Source organism: Eucalyptus grandis, chromosome 7 (genome assembly GCF_016545825.1).
Source record: "Eucalyptus grandis isolate ANBG69807.140 chromosome 7, ASM1654582v1, whole genome shotgun sequence".
Lineage (NCBI taxonomy): Eukaryota > Viridiplantae > Streptophyta > Magnoliopsida > Myrtales > Myrtaceae > Eucalyptus > Eucalyptus grandis.
The window spans coordinates 46,459,439-46,477,948 of NC_052618.1; the positions used below are offsets into that span (position 1 = coordinate 46,459,439).

Below are 18,510 nucleotides of genomic sequence, written 5' to 3' on the forward strand. Positions count from 1 at the left end.
ACAGTGAACGCCATAAAGGGTATCGTTGCCTTGTACCTGCGATGGTCGTATATATATAAGTAGACATGTTGTGTTTGATGAGAATTTCTTCCCATTCACAAAGAAGTTGACAACTGACTATGAACATTATACTACTCTGTACAAACAATGGGTGGAAGAAGTTAAACTTCTTGATTCTCATAGTGCAGCACCAGTAAACAATGGCTTCACTGACCATACATCAAATTTCCAGTATAGTCCTACTTTGGAAGATGATCACACTGATACAACATACATTGTAAGTACGCCACAAATTTCATCTTTCACACACATGCAATCGATTCGATTGCTGAAGAACAACAGTCTTACTTCCACAAGTGTCACACCAACCGACATTGTCATTGATCAAGGTCTTGTTGCTTTGTTCATCAAGGTACTGCTTTGTTCATCAAGGTACCGCTCTTGCTATTCATCATATGCGGACTCGACTAAAATCTGGTATTATAAAACCAAATCCTAAGTATGCATGTTTAGCTGAATATAAAGTGCCTCTGGAACCACGATCAGTTAAATCAGCCTTAGCTGATGAAGGGTGGTACAGAGCAATGCAAGAAGAAATGAATGCTCTATATGAAAATCAAACCTGGATACTAGTTCCTAGAACTAACCAGATGAATGTTATAGGCTGTAAATGAGTGTTTAAGACCAAATTAGCACATGATGGTAGTCTTTGATTAAAAGCTCGGTTAGTTGCCAAAGGGTTTCATCAAGAAGAGGGAGTTGACTTCTTGAAACATTGATCTGTTGTTAAACATGCTACCATTTGTATAGTACTTTCGTGGCTATCATGAAAAATTGGCCAATACATCAACTTGATGTTAAAAATGCTTTCCTACATGGAGTCTTAAATGAGACTTTGTGTATATGGAGCAGCCACCACGGGTTTATACATCCTCAAAAATCTCGGTGTGTTTGTCTTCTCAAGAGGTCTTTATATGGTCTTCGTCAAGCACCACGTGCCTGGTTTGATAAATTTAGTAATTTTCTTCTTGAAAATGGCTTCTTCGTAGTACTGGTGACCCATCTCTCTTTGTTCTTCATAGTGGTTCAGATATAGTACTGTTATTACTCTATGTAGACGACATAATTTTGGTAGCGGCTCGGCTCGGCTTCTAGCTACATTGATCAAGAAAGCGAGCCTTCAATTCCACATGAAAGATCTCGGATATCTTCATTATTTTTAGGAATTGAAGCCAAACGTACTTCTCAAGATCTCTTTCTTTGTCGACCAAGTATGCAATTGATCTACTTGAGCTCACATGACAGAATGCAAACCTATCTCAACTCCTTTGCCACTTAGATCAATTGCTATGACAAATGATGATATTCGCTTGCTGATCCACTTGAGTATAGAAGTATAGTAGGCGGTCTTCAATATTTGACGATCACCCGACCCGATCTTGCCTATGCAACGAATCTGCTATGCCAGAAATTGCAGCATCCAACAATTGCAGACTTTCATAAATTGAAAAGAGTCCTTCGCTATGTTAAAGGAACAGCACATCTAGGGATCTTCCTCCATTCTAATAGTTCAACAGCCCTCTACGGATACTCGGATGCTGATTGGGCTGGATGTCGACACCCGGACGTTCCACTACTGGTTTTGCACTTATCTTGGCTCTAATCTTCTCTCTTGGTCAGCCAAGAAACAACCTACCGTATCACGCTCTTCCACCGAAGCTGAATATCGAGCACTTGCATCAACTCCGCGATCTTACTTGGATTAGCTTTGTCCTACGAGACATTGGTATATCTCTCATATCACCCACACTCTTGTTCTGTGATAACAAATCTGCTATTTCTCTTACAGCTAATCCCATCCTACATGCTCGCACTAAGCATATTGAAGTTGATTTTCACTTTGTTCGTGAAAAAGTATCCTCAGTTCTATAAATGTTCGATATATTCCAAGTCATCTTCAGCTTGCGACATCTTTACTAAGTCCTTATCACGTTTTGCTCACTCTACTATTAGAACCAAATTGGGTATAGGATTCTTAACCCTTCCCAATTTGAGGGGGATGTTAAGGAAATAAGAGCAACTCAGCCAATGCAGAGGGATTACTCTCGCTGTCACAACTTCAACAAAGGAAGATAATGAAAGTGAAAAGGGCTGCAGCTATTGTAAAGATCAACGGAAGTATAGCACAAAGCATAAAGTGAAGCACACAAGTCGGGAGACTATTTATTTGGGAAAGCCACGTCATGAAGTGAGTCGGTGATGAAGACTTCACCGAAGACTTCAATTTACACGTGTCTGTCCGGTTTCGCTTTTCTGTTTTAGTTTTGTTTTTCTGTTTTTAAGTTCAGTTTTTTGTTTTCCTTTTTTCTTCTTCTGAGAAAAAGTCTTCTTAGTAGCTTGCTGAGTTTTACGAGTGTGAGAATGTGAAAAACAGAGCACGCCATTGAAAATATGCTCTGTGATGTATCTGTGTAAATACAGAGGAAGAAGAAAGTTTCATTTTTTCAGTCTTCGTTCATCTTATTCATCTTCACAGTCTGTTGTTTTATTTTCCTGCAGATTTTTGTGAAGAGTTAGATTCGATGAGTTAGAGGGATATGACTTGATATCTGGATTCCTTTGTGAGGAGCCAGCATATGGTCTAAAGCCTTGACCAAAACCAATGCCAGAGAAAGTATTGAATTGCTTGAACTATTGTTCTCCACGATCATGACTCGAATTATTTGGTCTGTAGCTTATATTTCTTCCAGAATATCCATAGTTGCGATATCAACTATTGAAGGGACATCCTCTTCCATAACTTCTGCCTTCATGATTGTATTCTCTTGGTCCTCCAAAACTGACATTTTGTTGTGCAGGTTCTCTGTCAAGATCTTCCCTCCGTAGGACTTCAGTTTTCCTTTGACCATAGTAGGCTAGATTAGGCGGGCTGATTTGAAGAATAGTTCTGTAATCTTGCTTCGAATCTCTCTAAGTGTGATATCACCTCATCATACTTGGTTGTGGTTTCAAGCAGTATATTGTGGTTTTAAAGCTCTCATATTCAGATCCTAAACCCTCCAAAACTTCGAACAACTTTGTTATCTCATCTACAGATTTCTCTATTGCCTTGAGTTGATCACAGATTGACTTATATTCTTTGATATATACAACCAAAGCTCGATCACGCTTTTGACATGCTTGCAGCTTTCCTCTCAACTCAAATTCTCTAGCCACAGATTTTTTGCGTGAATCAATTAAGTAAGGTTTGCCATACCTCATATGCAGTATCCAAGCCAATTATCAAACTGAGTATGTTTTCTGAAACAGCACCACTAATCCAATTATCAAACTGAGTATGTTTTCTGAAACAGCACCACTAATCCAAGACGACACAAGTTGATTTGTCTTGATCCAATCATTGTAATAAGGGTTTATAACTTCAGTACCCCGTTCCTCTCCTTCAACTTGCAATGATTTGGCGGGTGGTGGACTTTCTCCACTAACGAAACCGAGCGGATCTTGGCTTCTCGAAATCTATGGCCGAGCTTGCCAAAGAAGAAAATTATCTTCGGCTAATTTGATGGTAACAAAGTTAGAAATGTTGACATGAATAGGGAATGGATACTTCTGCATTCTTACTGCCATTTTCACACTCGGATCCTAGGAGATGCTCTATTACGAAAACAATCCCCTACTGATTTTGCGGTACTGAGTTGTGAATCTATTACTGATGATGATGAGAACTCGATTGAGGAATAAAAACAACTCACAGTTCTTGTTCAGTGTTGTAAAAGATTCACAGATCCCCAATTAAAGATCACATACCACCATTAACATCAGAAGACAACGATCGATGAGGCTTGAATATGACTTCAATCTGCTGCAAATTCATCATCTTCTCATAAAGAAGAAAGTTGATTTGTACTCTCAGGAAAATGGCTCTGATACCATGAAGAGTTTTGATGAACAGAACAAAAAGTGGAAATGAGAAGGAAAAAACGATGCAAAGAGAAAAAAATATTCTTATTCAATGAATGCTTGCTTTACATCAAAGAGCTTAACTACTTAATTGCTCTTTCCTCATCAGTTTTTATATCAACTGAAGAATTACAACCGAATGAAAACAACTAGCTAACAGAACAGCTAACTAATTGAAGCAAAAGAACATAAAGTTTGACTTTACAAACTTAAAACTGAATACTGATTTCTCAATGGTAAATCAGTTTTACACGTGTTGTAATCTCTGTTGTTGCCTTCTTTCTTTCCTCTGTTTTCGTCAGCTTTCTTTTCTCTGTTATTGACATCACTTTCGCCTTCTTTCTTTCCTCTGTTCTCGAAGTCTTCTTTCTTCTTTCCTCTGTTTTCGTCAGCTTTCTTTTCTCTGTTCTTATCATCACTAGTACTATACAAAGTACTCTTAACACGGGCAAGCCCTTCTGCTCATCTTTCTTTTTTCTTTTATTTTACTTCCAGAGATATGCAGCCTGAACGTTTCAATTTAGTTTCAGACGGTTGGATCGATGGGGAAGGTCTGGAATAAGCATACAGAAAGTGATTTGGATCATCCTGGAGTAAGAATCCAGAAAGTGATTTAGATCATCATGGAATAAGCATCCAGAAAGTGATTTAGAGACCAAGGGCGCGTGTTTATGCTTTAGCAAAAGCATAGCTACATTTCAAGAGATTATGAAAAATTATGCGTAAATCTACATGTGTTGACATTTTGTAGGTTGTAGAAGTTTCAATTGTTGAGATAAGAGGCGTCACATTGCGTCAGTTACAAAATTTAGATTAAGTGAAAAATAAAAATCTATTGTAACATCCTTGAAACGCTAAGGCTTTGGGTATGAATTTTCATGTTACAATAGGGTTAAGCATCTTTTAATACGATTTCTTTCTTTGGCCAGAGAATCTTTTAGTACATTTAACCTTCTGTCAAGAGTGGCTACAACGTAATTCATCAATCCACACACAAGCATGTTACCTCTCAGGCTTCATCTTCCTACCAACCACCCAAACTTGTTTGGCAAAAGATTTGGAAAGCACAAACTTCACCCAAGATTCGTAATTTTTTATGGTCAGTATGTCAGAATGCATTACCAACTAGAGATAATCTATATCGCAGAAAGATCATTCAAACCCCAGTCTGTGGTCTATGTTCCTCTGCCTCCCCAGAAACTACTGAACACCTTTTCTTGCATTGCCCTTGGACTCAACGCATTTGGACTCATTCAAAGGTACACGTCAATATTTTTACTTATACCCTTACCCGAATGGACTTATGGTTAGCAAATTTTCTCGCTCAAAACAGAGGCTTACCAGACTTTGAGCAGGTTGCAAGCCTTCTTTGGGAAATCTGGAAGGCGCGGAATCACTTCATCTTTCGCCGCGTTCAGAAGTCCCCAGATCAGGTTATCGACTCTGCTTTTGCCCTGGCCTCTCTACAGAAACGAGTCCATCAAAAGGATTTAAAGGGCCATTCCTCTTGGCTGAGCCCCAATCGGTCTTGGCAACCTCCCCCGCTGGGCACGATGAAGATCAATCTGGACGGCTCCTTTCCCACGGCATCTCACAGAGGATCGATTGCTGGTATGGCCCGCGACCACTCGGGTAGACTGCTTGGTGGAATCACACGCTCTGTCTCTGCCTCCTCTGCTCTCGAGACCGAGATCCAGGCATTAATTTTGTCTCTTCACGATCTGATTCAGCAAGAGTTAACAGATTCTAACCTGCTTGTGGAGTCCGACAGCATCGTCCTCGTTGAAACCCTAAATCGGGGTCGCCTGCCGCCGTGGGAGTGCCGCGCCCTCTTCACCGAGTGCTTTGATCTACTTCGCCGATTCTCTCATCTTCGTGTACAGCACTGCCGTCGGGAGGCTAATACCCTCGCAGATTGGGCAGCAAAGGCCCATGGCTGCGGATCCCTCTCTTCCGCTTGGTTTGTCTCCCCTCCCCAAGTTATGCTTGATATTCTCTGTAAAGACGCCCTCGCTCAGGGTTGCTTTGTATTTCCCACGTGACTTTCCATCAATATATATTATCTTTCTGTTCAAAAAAAAAAAAAAAAAACCTTACGTCAATTTAATATTCTTGTGATGGAAGACAATTCTGTTCTTTGCAATCCCAGTCCAAGGTAAGAGTTGTTTGATTCTTTTCACAACCGAAAACGGCAAATTACCAGCGATTGTCTTCAAAACTGAGCGGCACGATCAGTACACAGGACACGGGCATGTCTTGTTAGATATAAGAAGTCAAGAAAGATGAGTGATAGATGAACGTATTTGCGGGGTATGAGTTGATACAAGGAGAATTGAAACGAAAGCCACGGTTTTTTCACTGCCAGTACAGATCTGCATCGGCAATTGAACGAGAAAATCGGTTTGTCCGAGTCATATGATCTTGTGGCGTGCAACTTCTTGTTATTAAATTTTTCAACCACTTGCATCGGTCACTAGCAAAATAATGAACGACTGTAGTGCAGCGATCGCAATAGCACAGCTGCATGAAAGACACCGATTTGACGTTATCGGAAGGAATGACTATGCCCACATTTTAACACTCATGACCCAAACATTCGGTTCTAAAACAAACACATCCATAGGAAGGAGCGATGGTAGATCTAACAGTTGTACTGACGAGAACCTAATTCACCGTCGGTTGCTGCAGTGATGCACAGGTGGGTGGGATTAGATCAACAACATCCCTAGAATTAGGATTGTCAAAATGGGTCATAAACCAATTTCTTAACTTATGTGAATGTTAAACAGATTATAAATGGATTATTTATAATGAGTAAATAAGTCATAAATGTGTTTACAACTTACAACTCATTTTATGACTCTCTTCAGTCTCTCTCGTCTTCATTCAATCTCATGCTCATTCATTTTATACTTTCTCCTCAGTTTGGCAATAAGTTTTCGTAGATTGGAATAAAGCAATATGAATTGGATTGAATATAAATTGGGTATGGGTTAAATCGAGTATGAGTCACTAGATTTACATTGTGTGGAAATGAGTCTATTTGAGTAGGACCATTTATGACCCGATCCAAACCTAACCTAATCCATCCGTTTGACGGATCTACCTAGAACTAATAGGAGATTACGAGAATAAGGGTTCTTTGATAAACAACCCTCTCACACGAACCCAAACCACGTAAGTTTCAACAACTAGACTAATGACACAACGGATACCTGGCTGATGGTTAATAATATAAATTTAATTTAATTTAATTACTTTAATCATAATCTAAACTTAATTCATTATTATTACTCTATAGAGAACTTAATTTGAAAAGCAGGACTTATGATCATCATATCCTTTTACATATATATTTGGGAGTTGTAAATAATCTACTTTTGTAAAATAGTTTATTAGCTAATGCAAATTATTTTTCTAAAATAAATGCAATGGTTTATCTCACTAATTATATACTGTAGACTATAATCATAACCTCTTAGATTAATAAATATTATCAAAGGTGTTATTTTATCTTTGGCATTTAATCACTCCCTAATGAAGCTTTATTTTCTTTATTTTAACTTCTCCCGCCAACTTTTAATCCTTTTTCCCTTCCAAAACTACAAAATAGTAAGTAAAGCACTACTATTATGACCGTGTAATAGTGTTACAATGAACTACGAGCCACGAAATCAGAGGATGGCTCGGCTTTTGTTATAATTATGGTTATAATTATGGTTAATGGATCAACGAATGCCAATAAATTAAGATACGTCTTTTCTATTCGCGTATCTCTTTTTGGATTCATGAATTTCTTAAACTTTTATGTTAACGTATCTATTGAATTCATGAATTTCCTAGATCCATGTATCTTTTAATTTATGTATTTATTGAGTTCACGAATCTTTGAATTCACGTATCTCTGGATTCGTGAATCTCTTGAATCACGTATCTCCGGATTCACGAATTCATGTATCTCTTGATTCATGAATTTCGTGGATACATGCGTCTATTTAATTCATGTATCTCTTCGTACATGAACTAAAAATCTCTATAAATAGATGGGAGCATAGAGCTTCATAATGGTTTTTTGGTTTTTCCGACTCGATTCCAAAAGGCTCGATACACTTTTCTACTCTTCTAAATTTTCTGAGTGTGCTAGTTCAATTAAACGGTTCGGCGAGTCCCTGTTTGCATAGTGCTAATCCAAACAGGTTCGAGGTGTTGTATCTTGGGAGGCATAATTCGTGAATTTGCGGAGCACCATTGGCGGGAACTAATTGCCTTAAGGAGATTCGGATATCCGTACCTCACCTCCAATTTCATGTTTTGATTGCAACAAACAGTTTGTGTTTTCTTTTGGATTATTTTCCAACAATCTTAAGGCAATTATTCACTCACTGTTTGTTGTTCTTGTTAGATTATTGAGATGGCTGGAAATAACCAAGTGTCCTTCAATGTCCCGAATGTTTCTGGAGACGTTCCTATGGTCGATTCGACCGATACTATGGAAGATGTTCAACCCTCAGGGTCTGAATTTGTAGCAGCCAATGCTACGGGCCCTTGGGCTAACACCAATTTTGGTGGTGCGGGTACAAGTCATACGACCGGTATGCCCGGACTGTTTTTGAGAACGGTGTAGGCCAAATGGCTTTTGGCTCGTTTCTGGAGGGATGGTTCAACGAACCTTGCCTACTGTGATGGCAACAACTCCAGTTACAACTAATGAGAAACCGGAGAAATTTACCGGAGTGGGCTTTAAATAGTGGCGGCATAAGATGTACTTCTATTTGACCATGCTCAATCTAACAAAATATTTATCGGAGGTGTGCCCGATGATTAGTCCAAATGAGCAAGATGTCACGACGCTTGGTGCGTTGGAGGCTTGGAAGCATGGGGATTTCTTATGCCAAAATTATATCCTTAACTGTTTAGTGAATTCTCTTTATAATGTTTATTGTAATATTGAATATGCTAAACAGTTATGGGAGTCCTTAGAGAAAAAAATACAAAACTGAGGATGCTGGCACCAAGAAATTTGTGGTTGCCAAATTCTTGGACTACAAGATGGTGGATTCTAAATCTGTCATAAGTCAAGTTCAAGAATTGCAATTAATTCTGAGTGACATCTCGGTTGAGGGAATGATACTTAGTGAATCATTCCAAGTGGCAGCCATGATTGAGAAACTACCTCCGGGCTGGTCAAACTTCAAAAATTATTTGAAGCACAAACGGAAGGAGATGAGCCTTGAAGATCTCATTCCGCGCCTCAGAATCGAGGAGGACAATAAAAGGAGTGCAAACCCTTCTTCTGAGCCAAAGGCCAACATTGTGGAATCTTCCAAATCCAAGCAAGATAGAAAAAGGAATATGTCTTTTCAAGGAAAAGGCAAGCAAAATGAGCAGTTCCAAAAATTCCAAGGGACGTGTTTTATATGCAACAAGCCTGGTCATCATGCTAAGGATTGCAAGAAGCGCCCGAAAAAAGGCAAGAACGAAGGTGCAGCCTAGCAACTGAATTTGACAGAGCATGACAATATTGAGAGACTGTCTGCTGTGGTAATGTCGAAGCATCTCGGTGTCGAACACTAATGGTGGTGGCTAGACACGGGTGCCACAAATCACATCTCGTGCGAGATAAACACATGTTCTCATCTTATGAGAAGGTGAAGAAGATGAGAAGCTTTATATGGCTAACTTTGCATCAGCAAAGATTGCCGGAAGAGGAAAGGTGATCCTAAAGTTTACATCCGGCAAGGAGGTCGCCCGCCTGAATGTGTTGCATGTACCGAGATTCGGAAAAATCTTATTTCGGCCCTATACTTGTCAAGAAGGGTTTCAAAGTTGTATTTGAATCGACAAGTTTGTACTTTCGAAATGAGGGATGTATGTGGGGAAATGGTACTTGTGTAATGACTCGTTTAAGGCCAATGTGGCTGTCATTGATGTAAACTCAAAGTATGTGTACCCAAAGACTATTAATAAAGAAAAGTCTTCAGTTTACACTGTTGTGTCTCCTTATCTATGGCATGGTAGATTAGGACATGTAAACTATGGTACAATGAAAATAATAGCAAACTTGGGGTTAATTCCAAGATTTGAGTTGGATGCCCGTTACAAGTGTGAGACTTGTGTTGAGGCCAAGTTTGCCAAGAAACCTTTAAAATCCATTGAAAGAACAAGTGAACCTCTACAATTAATCCATAGTGATCTATGTGATTTAAAGTTTGTAGAAAGTAGAGGTGGAAAGAAGTACTTCATCACATTTGTGGATGATTATACTAGATTTTGCTATGTTTATTTACTAACTAGCAAAGATGAGACTATGAGCATGTTTGTCAAGTATAAAACTAAGTTGAAAATCAACTTGATAAACGAATCAAAGTGCTTAGGTCGATAGAGGAGGAGAATACGGTTCAATCAATTTGAAAGAGTTTTGTGCTAGTCATGGAATAATTCTCCAAACGACGCACCTTATACTCCACAACAAAATGGAGTTGCTGAACGATTGAACAGGACATTAAAGGAGATGGCTAACGCCATGCTTTTGAGTTCAGGTTTACCTCATAACTTGTGGGGGGAAGCAGTTTTAACTGCAAATTATATTCTTAATAAAATACCCCACAAAAAGATAGGTAAAACTCCATACAAGTTATGGAATGGAAAGTTGTCATCCTACAATTTTCTAAAAGTGTGGGGGTGCTTGGCCAAGGTGGCGATTCCTCCTCCGAAACAAACTCGGTTGGGACCTAAAACGGTGGATTGCATATTCATCGGTTATGCTCAAAATAGTAGCGCATATAGATTTTTGGTTCATAAATTTGAAAATGCGGAAATTCATGTCAATACAATCCTAGAATCAAGGGATGCTGAATTTTTGAGGATATATATCCTGCAAAAAGAAATCAAGGAGAACTTTCTCGAAAAGGCTTAAAGAATCAAAATCGAGAATGATGAAGTTGTGGCCAAAGAAGCCGAACTTCGAAGGATTAAAAGGTCTCGAATCAAAAAATCTTTCGGACTTGATTTTCTAACATACATGTTAGAAGGTGAGCTGCAAACATATAAAGAGGCAATGTCATCTCCAGATGCTCCTTTCTGGAAAGAAGTTGTTGACAATGAAATCCATTATATCCTAAGTAACCATACTTGGGAATTGGTTGATCTTCCACCTGGAAATAAACCAATTTGATGTAAATGGATTTTCAAGAAAAACTAAAGCTTATGGTTCCATTGATAAGTACAAAGCTCGACTTGTAGCCAAAGGGTTTAGACAAAAAGAGGGTCTTGACTACTTTGATACTTATTCAATTGTCACAAGAATAACATCGTAAGGATGTTGATTGCTATAGCTTTGCTATACAATTTGCAAATACATCAAATGGATGTGAAAACGCATTCTTAAATGGTGATCTCGACGAGGAGATTTATATGGAACAACCTGAAGGGTTTAAGGTCAAAGGACAAGAACACAAAGTGTGTAGACTTGTCAAATCATTGTATGGACTTAAACAAGCTCCTAAGCAATGGCATGAGAAATTTGATCGAGATGATTCAAAATGGGTATAAAATCAATGAGTGTGACAAATGTGCGTACACTAAATCCACTACAATTGGATATGTACTTATTTGTCTATATGTTGATGACTTATTAATTTTTGGAGATAACATTGAGGTCATCAGAATCACCAAGAACATTCTCAAGAAGAACTTTGAGATGAAAGATTTAGGTGTTGCGGATGTTATACTCGGCATCACAATTCTAAGGAATTCGATGGCTTAGGTTTAACACAATCCATTACATTGAAAAGGTATTTGAGAGATTTAAAGGATTCGGCATTAAAGATGCAAACAATCATTTTCTTCCACACCTAACTTTAAGAAAGAACACTGGAAATAGTGTTAGACAGCTAGAATACTCTTAAGTAATTGGCAGCATCATGTATATCATGAATTGCACTAGACCTGATATTGCGTACTCAGTAAGCAAACCGAGTAGATATACCGAACTAACCCAGTCATGAGCATTGGAATGCTTTGATGAGAGTATTAGGATATTTGAAAAGGACAAAAGACTATGTTCTACAATATGGCAAATATCCAGCTGTTTTGGAAGGTTATTGTGATGCAAACTGGATTTCAGATTCTGATGAATCGAAATCAACTAGTGGATATGTGTTCACACTAGGAGGTGCTGCAGTGTCATGGAAATCCTCTAAACAAACTTTAATAACACGCTCTACAATGGAATCAGAGTTTGTTGCTTTGGATAAAGCTACTAAAGAAGGAGAATGGCTTCGGCATTTTTTAGAAGATGTTCCAATGTGGCCAAAACCTATGCCCGCAATTTGCATACACTGTGACAATCAAGCGGCAATTGCAAGGGCGCATAATGTGATTTATAACGGTAAGTCTAGACATATTCGTCGTAGACATAACACCGTAAGGCAGTTGCTCTCAAATGGAATAATTTCTTTAGACTTTGTAAAGTCAAAGGAAAATATTATGGATCCGTGACAAAAAGTTTGTCAAAAGAGCAGATAAATTGCGCATCGAGGAAATGGGTTTAAGAGCCTTAACCCAATAAAGAGATTCCAGGGTGGAAACCTAACCTATGCGATTGGAGATCCCATGATCTAGGTTCAATAGGACAACGCAAATTTTGGAAACTCTAATGTAAGCATTGTCTCCCATTTCTATGATGCAACAGTGCTTTCCTACAGCGTTATTAAGGGTACACTATGCATTTAATGATTCCTATAACTTGGAATATAACATCCAAGTAAGATAAGGTAGGATATCTTTAATAGGAATGCACCTATATGCATGAGCTGGCGACTCTATGAAAATCTTTAAAGACTAGATTTTCTAAAGCACGCATGAATCCCGAGAGGTTCAGGGCCGAAAGAACGAACACAACCAAGAACCAATCTTGAATTGGAAATACTTTGTGTGAGGTTTATTGTCTAGGCTTACACAAACAACTAGTGATTCAAGACTTAGTCCATCGACTAGTTAAGTAAGTCCGATAGGCTTTCGCTAAAGAAGGTTCAAAGCGAAAGCTACCTATCTTGATGCAGTGTATTTCAACAGGTATACTCAGATTCCTTCGATTAAAAAATGTTTTGTTGATCCATTAATGTGGGAGATTGTTATAATTATGGTTATAATTATGGTTAATGGATCAACGAATGCCAATAAATTAAGATACGCCTTTTCTATTCACGTATCTCTTTTTGGATTCATGAATTTCTTAAACTTTTCTGTTAACGTATCTATTGAATTCATGAATTTCCTAGATCCATGTATCTTTTAATTTATGTATTTATTGAGTTCACGAATCTCTTGAATTCACGTATCTCTGGGTTCGTGAATCTCTTGAATTCATGTATCTCTTGATTCATGAATTTCGTGGATACATGCGTCTATTTAATTCATGTATCTCTTACGTACATGAACTAAAAATCTCTATAAATAGATGGGAGCATAGAGCTTCATAATGATTTTTGGTTTTTCCGACTCGATTCTAAAAAGGCTCGATACACTTTTCTACTCTTCTGAATTTTCGAGTGTGCTTTGGTTCAATTGAACGGTTCAATTGAGTCCCGTTTGCTTAGTGCTAATCCAAATAGGTTCGAGGTGTTGTATATTGGGAGGCATAATTCGTGAATCTGCGGAGCACCATTGGCGGGAACTAATTGCCTTAAGGAGATTTGGATATCCGTATCTCACCTCCAATTTCATGTTCTGATTGCAACAAACAGTTTGTGTTTTCTTTTGGATTATTTTCCAACAGCTTTGACTTCTATCTTTTCTTACTAGAGCACTATTATCATCATCGTGTAACAATGTAACTGTGAAATGCCAACCAAAAAACTAGATGAGGACCGAACTTTGCCTTCTGTCTTTTCTTTTCCATCCATCCGGTCTAGCGCCTCATCTGGTTTTGTGACTAACATTTCACCATTACACTGTTCTACGGCAATGCAAACATTTCTCTAGTACAGTGCTACTAGTAGTATGCGTATACTCATATTAAGTAAAAGGGCAATTATAATGATGGGAAGTTGGTGAGAGGGCATGAGCTGCCCACCTTTCACGTGAAATCACTTCCGATTCGTCGGTCAGTGGGTTTGAAAGAAAGATACGAGAAAGAATGCGCCAAACGACAATGCCTCAGATCACATCCCCCAACGCCCCCTCTCTCTCGTCCAAAGCTCGATCTAAGGGAAAGGTACAGCACTCAGTCTCCTCTCATTGGTCACCTGGCGTACAGGAACAGGACTCACGACAGTTCCTCTTCTGTTGGGACGTGGTCTTCTCGAGTGTATACCTGCCACCTTACCCCATCTCTCCCGAAAGCCAATCGGGGACCGTGAACCCACTCGTACAATTGCCTTAGGTGGTTTCTTTTGGACCATGGTTACCTTCTGTTAGGATAGGTGTGGATCGTTCGTGAGCATGACCAATCGGCAACATCAGCTTTCACCCCCCCAAATTGGCGTATCATAGTTAGTTGGAGTTCGGGGGAATTTCTAGCTCGGGAGCTGGATGTGTCAAGGTCAAATTCTACACATATAGGAAACTCTAAAACTTATCAAATTGGTACAATCAAATCCTTTCAGTGAGTGTAATTTAGTTTTAAAACTTGCAAAAAATCTAGTTAAGTCCTAAAATTGTCAAATTGGTGCAATCAAGTTATTTCATTAATTTTGTTTAACTTAATAAATGAAAAATGCTGACATGACTTTTTAAAAATATATTCTCACTCCTATGTGGTGATGACATGGCTAAAACAAGAAATATAAAGTTAATTTTTAATACGAATTATTTAAATTATAAGCTAAAACTTCAAAAAAAAAAAAAATAAATAAAAGAGGAGGAAGAAGAACTAGGCAATGAGGGCCGCATGCCCCACCTTCGCCAAGAAGGGCCGGCGACGATGGAGGATATGATCGGTGACGTTATTGGGACTTGGCCTAGCCAGGGCCTTGCCAACCGCAAGCAAGGGCTTGCTTTGCTGGTCCTCGCCCAATTCTAGCTAAGAGTCGCTAGTGGCGAGGGTCCTATAACCCCCATTGACTATTTCCCCACCATTGGCAGTCCTTCCTAGCGATGGTGGGGCAACAATAGTTAGGGTAGCCTATTGTTTTTTTTTCTTAACTTATTTTTTATTTAATTTAAATAAAAATGGTATTAAAATCAAATTTGGACCAAAACAACATTGTTTTAATCACTTTATTTTCATGTAGAAGAGAGAAAATATTAGATAAATCCATAAATCAGCATTTTCCGTCGTCCAACTTCTATGACTCGATTGCATCAATTTGACATGTTTTAAGATTAGATTGTATTTTTTGCAAATTGTAGGACTTAATTGCACTTTTGTGATGAGTTTTAAGACTTTTAGTGAACATATTCCTAGAAGGAAAACTTCTATGAGTTAGGATCACATCCATTGATTGAAGGTTTAAAATTAATCAGTTTGTAAATTTTGGTTCACTCCTATTCTAGAAGGTACATGGTAAGGGCTTAGCTAGTATGACGGTGTCATAATTTCAATTTTCTGACCAATGCCAACCACAACTTTAAATGGAGGAAATTAAGAGACTGCTTCTTCCAATTTCATATCTTTTTCACTTTCCATTGTTTCCTCTCTTTTTCTTAGCTTAATTTAGGAGTAGAGGGTTCAAAAAATTTAAAAAATAATTAAATACCGATATATCAATAGTACAAGTAGAAAAATGTTATAAGTAACGAAAAAGAAATTGTTAATATCATTAGTGAGGTAATACAAGTTTCATGTACTGCATCATGATTCTTTCATCACCACTATTTTAAATTGAATTGTATCTCTCTTCTTCATCTATAACACAATTTTCATTAGTGAAGTTGCTTTCAATACAAGCTCCATCCGTCTAAATGATATTAACATAAAAAATTGAGCATTGTATATCTCTATCTATTAACATATATGAACTACATATCAGCTCAATAAATACCTCTTACTATCATGCAATCAAAAAGGCAAAAATTAATGACTCTTTCTCCACAATTATGTGTTAATCGTTTTTACAAATCCTAAAATAATCGAAAGCTCAAAGTATATTAGATAATTACATTTCCTATTTTTTGAGTTCTTAAATTTCTTTTATTTGTGAACAATATTCACCAAAAAAATTTCTTTAGCCTGAGAATAATATCCATTATTTTAAAGGGTTAATACCTTGAAAAACTCCAAACTTGTATACTTTTGACAAATTTACCCCAAACTATTTTTTTAACCATAAAAAACTCCAAACTGGTATACCTGTGACAAATTTACCCTAACTGACCATAAAAAAAACCCTAAACTAGTACATTTATGACAAATTTACCCCAAAGTAATTTATTTGACTGCAAAAAACCCTAAACTAATAAATTTGTGACAAATATACTCTCCGCTAAATTAGATTAATTTCACAAAAAAATCACAAAAATTGTAACTGTGACAAATGGAATGTAAAATCCTAAATTGATATACCAGTCAACTATCATATGTCATTTAACTTAATAATTTGACGGTAAAATTTAATAAAAACTAACATAAGGTAAATTTGTCACAAATGTACCAGTTTTGGGTAAATTTGTCAAATGTATACCGGTTTAGGGTTTTTGATGGTCAAAAAAATAGTTTTTGGTAAATTTGTCACAGGTGTACCAGTTTTGGGTTTTTCAAGGTATTAACCCTATTTTAAAAGTTGCAAATGAATCTTGCATATATTACTTTTAATATAATCACTTTGATTTGTTTTTTAAAAAAATAAAAAAATAAAAAACTGAACTTATCTTGCTGCTTTTCAGAATAGTGGAAAAATCCTACCAATTTGTCAACAGAAAAATCTGAAACCGGCAAAAGACCGGGTGCCAGTTTCCAACAATTAAACTTGCGCCTAACTTGGTCCTCGATAGTCATGTCACGTTGTACTCAAGGCAACACGTGTTTGTGTTGTCTGTAAAATATCCCTGGTACGCGCGGGGATTGCAGCAAGTCGGCAAAGACGGGGGTTGAGGCATTCTTACCTCGGACTGGTCGCTCGCTCTCCCGGTCTCTCAACCCCCGCAGATTAACCACTGTTTTTCTCTCTTTTGGTGGTGGGGTGGGGGAACTCCCACGCATGGCGATGGCGGTTCATAGCCCTCCAAACGCCTATAAATACCGACCCTCCCTTCACAAACCCTGCGCACCAAAACCCTCTTACATGTTCATCGTCTCCCCCATTCGAAACCCTAACGTTTCCTTCCCTTTTATATAGTGGGAAAGGTCTTGCTCCCTAGAAGATATGGAATCTTCGCTCGAAGAAGAAGAAGAACCAAAGCTATCCCCCACTCCTAGTCGAGGTAATGGGATTCTTCCATTCGGAGATAATTGATCCTTGATGAAGCCAACACACATATATAAAGTCATATCGCACCTTAGAATAACACAGCTTTGTATATATCTCATGTGGTTATGATATATGGTCATGCCTAAGTGATGATTTTTCAGTTAGAAGACGAAGATTTTCGTGTTTATTACTTGAGTTCTCTTTACTTCATATGTCTTCCACGCGGTGATGATTTGAGCAGCTCTCCATTGTTATGTTATCTAATCTGGTTCTTTTTTTGTTGAGTAACTTTCCAAGATTTTGTGTTTGTGTGTGTGTAGATCCTTTCATCCTTTCCTTTTAGATCTTATTACTAGTTAAAAAGAAAGGAACTAAAGATGCATAATGATATCATATTCTTTTTCCTATATCCATGGAAACATCCTTCTTAAAGAAGAGTACTTGTTTTTGCTCTTTATTTATATTTTCTTTGCCGCCTTCCTTCACGGTCCACAATCAAATGAAACTACTTTATGTGCGTAACCACATGACATGTGATAACGCTTGTTTAACTTAGTCTCCTTAAATTTGCAGGAGGGGCTTCGCCCCAGCATCTGGAATACTCATTTGAGCAAGAAATAGATAGCCGTTTTGGGAATGGATGGACTAAAAAAATTATTTCATGAAGAACCTCGACCTTGGACCATCATGTGGCCCAAGAGGAGCGGTCGATCTCAAGTGGCATCTTGACAATTTATGGTTGCTTTTCATTGAAAAAGCGCCCATGTTAGAATGTGAAGAAACGAGCTCCTAAAGTCATAGCCATTATATGGTCCGGTTATGATTGCTTCCCCGTTACGATGATTGTTCAATAGGTGATATTACATGAGATTTCATGTAAAAGGAAGTAACTTGCTGTATCAGCAGAAAGTATTTTATTGTATAATCTCCTTTTTGGGTTTAAATTGTTGTTTCGCCACTGAATCATACAATTTTAGGATTAATTATTTTTAAATTCGAAGAATCCGATATGCTTCTTTACATATTAAAAGGGTAACAAGAAACCAAACCATTGTCAATTGAAAAAAGATAGATTCCAATAATAATGACGATCGAGCAATCAACATAACTCGCCATCTTTTCACAAAACAAAACTTAATGCACAATGATCATGAAAAAATCCAAAGCTGACTCTCGGTCCCTATGTTTCTAGCATGCCGTC

At 37.9% G+C, this 18,510-nt stretch overlaps 1 protein-coding gene across 1 annotated transcript; it reads left to right on the plus strand.

Moving 5' to 3' along the window:
* The first annotated feature begins 5,255 nt into the window (after positions 1–5,255).
* On the plus strand, positions 5,256–6,002 carry LOC120296180. The gene has a single exon (XM_039317860.1). The coding sequence runs from the start codon at positions 5,256–5,258 to the stop codon at positions 6,000–6,002; it is 747 nt and encodes a 248-aa protein (XP_039173794.1).
* Positions 6,003–18,510: the final 12,508 nt, after the last annotated feature.

Coding starts and splice junctions, on each gene's coding strand:
- LOC120296180 (XM_039317860.1), top strand. CDS start 5,256: ATGGACTTATGGTTAGCAAATTTTCTCGCTCAAAACAGAGGCTTACCA.